This window comes from Mandrillus leucophaeus, unplaced genomic scaffold (genome assembly GCF_000951045.1).
Source record: "Mandrillus leucophaeus isolate KB7577 unplaced genomic scaffold, Mleu.le_1.0 Scaffold350, whole genome shotgun sequence".
NCBI lineage: Eukaryota > Metazoa > Chordata > Mammalia > Primates > Cercopithecidae > Mandrillus > Mandrillus leucophaeus.
In genome coordinates, this window is record NW_012103699.1 from 1,409,495 (window position 1) to 1,416,072 (window position 6,578).

Genomic DNA, 6,578 nt, shown 5'->3' on the forward strand with positions numbered 1-6,578 from the left:
GCGTAAAGCGGAGCAGGGAAATACAGCGTTACTGGAAGGGCAGAATGGCTAACGAGGTCTGTCTGTTCTGCCTGTTTTTGGTAAACAGGGGCATGTTGTAGTAGGCTCTCCATGCCGAGGCTTAAATGTTAGCATCCCCCCTAATTTTGTTTTCTTTTTTATAAAAGTTTTACTTCATTTTTAATTGACAAATAATAATTGTACATATCTATGGGGTACAGTGATGGTTTGATACATACATACATTGTGTAATGGTCAAATCAGGGTAATTAGCATACCCGTCACCTCTCACGTTTGTGGTGAGAACATGGAAAATCCCCTCTTCTAGCTATTTGGAAGGATACAATACATTGTTGTCACCTATAGTCATCTTACTGTACTGTACACTAGAACACAAGAGCTTATTCTTGACTAACTAACTTTGTACCCTCTGACCAACCTCTCCTCCTGCCACTGAAGGTTTTCACTGGCCCAGTCGTCTTCTCACTCTTCATGCTCTCCCAGAACACATTTATTAATGTCCCCAGCTTGAACCCACCGCTTGTGCAACTATAACCTTCAAGTCCTTATCTGCTGCCCAGCCTCTGTCCTGAACAGACTGGACCTCAGCACTAGGATATTCCTTAAGCTCTGGAAATATCACCATATCCAACTTCAGTTTGCCTTTCTGCCCAAAACTGCCTGCTCTGTATGCCCTATTAATGGTGTCACTCAGTCATCGTGGAAGTCGTTCTTGTCCTGTTTTTGCTCTTGCCACATCCATCTGTTACCCAGTCTTGGCGATTTCACTTCCCAAAGCTGCCTCCTCCTCCTCTTCTTTAGCCCCTCTTGCTTTGTCTTAATTTAGACTGGCATTGTCTTTACCTGGACTAGTACAAAAGCCCCTTTGGTTTTCTAGCCTCCACATAGCTATTAAAAGAGATTTTTGTAAAACACATAGCAGTACTGTTACTGTCCTTAACATTTTTTAATGGTTTTTATCTGTGGAATAATTTTTTTTTTTTCTTTGAGACAGAGTCTCGCTCTGTCTCTCAGGCTGCAGGCTGGAGTGCAGTGGCACGATCTCAGCTCACAGCAACCTCTGCGTCATGGGTTCAAGTGATTCTCGTGCCTCAGCCTCCCGTGTAGCTGAGATTACAAGCGTCCACCACCACGCCTAGCTAATGTTTGTATTTTTAGTAGAGACGGGGTTTCGCCATGTTGGCCAGGCTGGCCTCAAACTCCTGACCTCAGGTGATCCTCCCGCCTTGGCCTCCCAAAGTGCTGGGATTGTAGGCGTCCACCACCATGCCTGGCTGTTTGTATTTTTGTTTTGTTTTGTTTTGTTTTTTGAGATGGAGTCTCACTCTGTTGCCCAGGCTGGAGTGCAGTGGCACACCTGCTCACCGCAAGCTCCGCCTCCTGGGTTCACGCCACTCTCCTGCCTCAGCCTCCCGAGTAGCTGGGACTACAGGTGCCAGCCCCACGCCTGGCTAATTTTTTTGTATTTTTAGTAGAGACAGGGTTTTGCCATGTTGGCCAGGCTGGTCTCAAACTCCTGAGCTCAGGTGATCCTCCCACCTTGGCCTCCCAAAGTGCTGGAATTACAGGTGTGAGCCACTGTGCCCGGCCAGTAGAATAAGTTCTTTATCATTATATGCAAAGCCCTTTGGTCTGAGCCATCTCCCTCCACTCCATTGCAGGCTGTGCACTAAACCAAGGTACTTGCTGCTGCCCGAACCATGTTGCTCGCACATCCCATGTATATGCACGCGCTGTATCTACTGTCTGCTTTGCAAACTTTTTCCTTCCTTCCCGTGAGCCTTCCGGGGTCTTACCCTTTGCCTCTCCCTCCCCTAGACATTAGTAACTCCTTTCTGTGTGAGCATTACCTTCGCTGTTGTACTGTGTTACAGTTATTTGCATGTCTCTCCTATCCTAAGTGAACTAAGTGCGCCTTGATTGCTCAGAAAGCAGTTTGGAGTAGGACAGAGTTGAGGAAGAGCCTGAGAGGTAGAGTCTCGGTCCCGTACTACAGAGGTGAAAACACTGCAGTCAGATAGGCTAGTAACGTTCTGTGTCCTCATCACTTCTGTCAAGAGAACTACTTTATACAACATCCTTCATTTTAGAAAAGTTACCCCAAGCACTTATAAAATTATCGTAGATATTTTATTATATTGTTTTCAGAAATACAGTCTTTCCACAGAAAATCCTAATCTAATATGCTATTGTTTGTAAGATACATCATTATTTTATGTACCTCCAAGGAAAAAAAAAGTTACCAAACTATGATACTCTGATTCTAAGATGTGTCTCGATTTCAGATATGCTAAAATGTGAAAAAATGTGTATCTCATGTTTTCATGAAGTATCACAGTATATTGGTTAGTAGAGCTGAGTTTGAAAACTTAAAAATTGCTACTAAAAACGAGAATTGTGTCCGAGTCCAAATGAAGTTTTTTAGTTAAATACATCTCATTCTAAAGTATTTCAAATTCTTAAAAATACATATACATGTATAAATAAATATATAGAGATTCAGATTTATTTATATGTGGGATTGTTTTCTTTTTCCTTCCCAGGTACTAATTTGGTCGAAGCAGATAACCAAGCAGAGTGGACCGACGTTCAGAAGAAGATTATCCCGTGGAACAATCGTGTTCCCGACTTAGACCTGGAGCTCCTGTTTCAGGATCGTGCTGCCAGACTTGGAAAGTCAATTAGTAGACTCATCGTCGTGGCCTCGCTCATCGACAAACCAACCAATTTAGGAGGTAAAGTGGTAGTTTTCCAGGAGCTTGCCTACAATCTTTTGGTCTTAAACATTTTTTAATGAATCCACTGCCACGGGAGCTTCAAAGGACTGTATGGGACATGATGAGCTTAGCATTGTGTTGGGAACAATCGGAATGATTCCAGGTGTTCTGTGCAGGACTGTGCAGGACCTGTGAGGTATTTGGGGCTTCGGCGCTCGTTGTTGGCAGCCTTCAGTGTATCAGCGACAAACAGTTCCAGCACCTCAGCGTCTCCGCGGAACAGTGGCTTCCTCTAGTGGAGGTGGGTGGAGAGGAATTTATTATTCAAGTTCTTATTACAGGCCCACACATGTACCCGTGAACCCAGAAGTTTTTTTAAAAAGTTTGTATTTGTAAAAATATTTTGTAGTGCTCTTTGTGTATTAGTTCTTTTGCATATTTATAGCAGTGCAGCCTTTAATCGTTTAAGAACAGTATTTAAAGTAAAATACAGTTCACTTCTGTTTTTCTACTTATTTTTTTATAGGTCACATTTTTAGAAATCATCAATAATGTAGATTTCTGTTCAGTAAAACATACCCTGTTACAGCCCACTCTTGATTTAGGAATAATTCTTAGAAATTTATATCATGTTGGCCGGGCGCGGTGGCTCACGCCTGTAATCCCAGCACTTTGGGGGCCGAGGCGGGCAGATCACAAGCTCAGGAGATAGAGACCATCCTGGCTAACATAGTGAAACCCCGTCTCTACTAAAAAAAAAAAAAAAAGCTGGGTGTGCTGGCGCGTGCCTATAGTCCCAGCTACTCTAGAGGCTGAGGCAGGAGAATGGTGTGAACCCGGGAGGCGGAGGTTGCAGTGAGCTGAGACTGGGCCACTGAACTCCAGCCTGGGAGACAGAGCGAGACTCCGCCTCAAAAATATATATATATATATCATGTTGGGAGAGTTCTTTTTTATAATGTATGATTCTGTTCTTTTTCTTTTAAAAAGACTTAAGTTGAGGTTAATATGTTTTTTAAGTCTAATTTACTCCAAGCGGGGCTATAACTGAATGAATATTCTGTTCTTTTTAAACTAATATTCAGGTAAAACCACCTCACCTAATTGATTATCTGCAACAGAAGAAAACAGAAGGTTATACCATCATTGGAGTGGAACAAACTGCCAAAAGTTTAGACCTAACCCAATATTGCTTTCCTGAGAAATCTCTACTCTTGTTGGGGTAAGAATCTTCTCTTGTCCATAGTATATTCTCTGAGCCCCAAACCACTGGAAGATGTTAGGTTTTCGGGGTTTTTTTTGAGACAGTCTCACTCTGTAGCCCAGGCTGGAGTGTAGTGGCACAATCTCGGCTCACTGCAACCTCTGCCTCATGGGCTCAAGCAGTTCTCGGGCCTCAGCCTCCAAAATAGCTGGGATTGCAGGCATGCTACACCACCCGGGGTTTCACCATGTTGGCCAGGCTGGTCTCGAACCCCTGACCTCAAGTGACCCTCCCGCCTTGGCCTCCGTGGTGGGATTATAGGCATGAGCCACCGTGCCCGGCTAGGAAGATGTTACCTTTCTGTTTTACAGTTTACCCTGACTCCTGCTCATACCTGCACTTTTCTTTGATTTGTAACATTTATAAGAAGCCCCCCGGGCTTTCCTTTTATTTCATCTCTCCGGCATCGTCAGGTGAACAGGGAATTGACCCATCAGTCTTTTTCTTACACTCTTACTTATTTCCCAGTGCTACAGACTTAACTTCATTTGTTAATGTCTCTTTTAGTAACATTCAGAATATCAAAGAGAAAAATAAATACGTAAATAAAAACTAGAATATCAAAGAGAAAAATTGTTTGTTACAGGAAAACTAACCCTTCTTCCATTTTCTTCCTCAGAAATGAACGTGAGGGAATTCCAGCAAATCTGATCCAGCAGTTGGACGTTTGTGTGGAAATTCCTCAACAGGGCATTATCCGCTCCCTGAATGTCCACGTGAGTGGCGCCCTGCTGATCTGGGAGTACACCAGGCAGCAGCTGCTCTCGCACGGAGACGCCAAGCCATGATGTGCCTTCCTCAGTGAAGCGCTGGTGCTGTTCAAACCTTTTTTTAAAAAACTATTTGGACTAAAGAAACAGATTCTGAAATTTACTGTGATAATTTGTATTTCTTTTTTCTTGCAATTTAATGCCAAAAGTTTGCCATGTGCCTTAAACATAATACTATATATTTTCCCCTTTAATAAACACTTTTTGTTAAATTGTATTCTTCCATTAATAAAATATTTTAAGCAGTTGTGGAAATAAAAGAATGGATTTTTTAAGAGATAATTTATTTCCTAGAAATGCCTATTCTCAGAAATATGGTCTAGGATAGTGCAGAGTTAAAGCAGCGATCATCTGTCAACACTCATACCCTTCAGTCATAAGGAGACCAGGGAGGTTGAGGCAAAGGTTCCGAATGAAGAGGGGTCGTCAGCCTCTGTGCCACTTTCCATCTCGGTACCCCCCTCAGGAAGCACGCTTGGCAGGATGCAGAGCCAGCGTCCCTGTGAGGCTCAGAATGCTCAGGCAATAGGCTTTAATTTCTTTTGAAAGCCATGAACTAGGCCATAATCATTCACAGTAAGTTTATGGCCAGGTGCGGTGGCTCACGCCTGTAATCCCCACACTTTGGGAGGCCAAGGTGGGTGGATCACCTGAGCTCAGGAATTCAAGACCAGCCTGGCCAACATGGCGAAACCCTGTCTCTATTAAAAATACAAAAATTAGCTGGGTGTGGTGACGTGCACCTGTAATCCCAGCTACCTGGGAGGCTGAGGCAGGAGAATTGCTTGAACCTGGGAGACAGAGGCTGCAGTGAGCCAAGATGGCACCAGTGCACTCCAGCCTGAGTGAGAGAATGAGACTCCATCTAAAAAAAAAAAAAAAGTTTGTATGAAGTTTTTCATATCACCTTTGCACACGGAGATCAAATAGTGGTTCTGACAACTATGAACATGGATCTAAAGGAGTTGAATTACTCCTGTATATCATTATCGAAACAGAATGGAACCTGTAAGTGTTGATTGACTGTTTCTGTTCTTTTGATTTTTTTCTCTGGCATTTATTACTTAATTATTTATGAGTAACTATTTAGCACTACCCAGCAGTGAACTTCAATTATATCTGGGTCCTTTTTAAGAATATTTAAATTTGAGTCCATTACCTGTAAATATTCTCTTCTGTAGTTTTCTTTAGAAATAACTTTTGCAGAAGGGTTGCGAAGACAGTACACAAAGTTTTCATACACCCTTTACTCACATGCCTCTAATGTGATCTTAATAACCATGGTAACCTTCATCAAAACTAAGAAATTAACCATTGATAGTGGTTCTCTTCACTAGTCTATAGGCTTCATTCAGGTATCCCATTTTCCACTCTGTTTTCTGCCCCAGGAGCCAACCCAGGATACCACATTGCATGTCCCCTTAGTCTCCTCATATCTCTGACAGATCTTCAGTCTTTCCTGACCTGGACACTTTTGAAGAGTACTGGCCAAGTATTCTGTGAATGTCCCATAATTTGGGTTTGTCTGGTGTTTTCTCATTAGACAGGTTGTGGGTTTTAAGGAAGAACATGCCAGTGGTCAGGTGCCTTCCCATTGCATCGTGTGATGGCGCATGGCACCAGCAGGATGGACCACCCCCATCATTGGGTGAAGGCTGCGCTTGCCACATTCTTCTCTGTGAAGCTACCTGTCCCCTTCCTCAGTCTGTTAAAAGTGAGTGACTGGGCTGGGCGCAGTGGCTCACGCCTGTAATCCTAGCACTTTGGAAGGCCGAGGCGGGCGGATCATGAGTTCAGGAGATCGAG

At 43.3% G+C, this 6,578-nt stretch overlaps 1 protein-coding gene across 1 annotated transcript in view; it reads left to right on the forward strand.

Moving 5' to 3' along the window:
* Positions 1 to 5,032, forward strand: part of TARBP1 (TAR (HIV-1) RNA binding protein 1) — a 117,833-nt gene extending 112,801 nt beyond the window's left edge. Inside the window, 4 exon segments of the mRNA XM_011989377.1 lie at positions 2,565 to 2,756; positions 2,915 to 3,039; positions 3,824 to 3,960; positions 4,622 to 5,032. Of these exon segments, the coding sequence (XP_011844767.1) occupies positions 2,565 to 2,756; positions 2,915 to 3,039; positions 3,824 to 3,960; positions 4,622 to 4,790 (623 nt within the window). The 3' untranslated portion in view covers positions 4,791 to 5,032.
* The last annotated feature ends 1,546 nt before the right edge of the window (positions 5,033 to 6,578 follow it).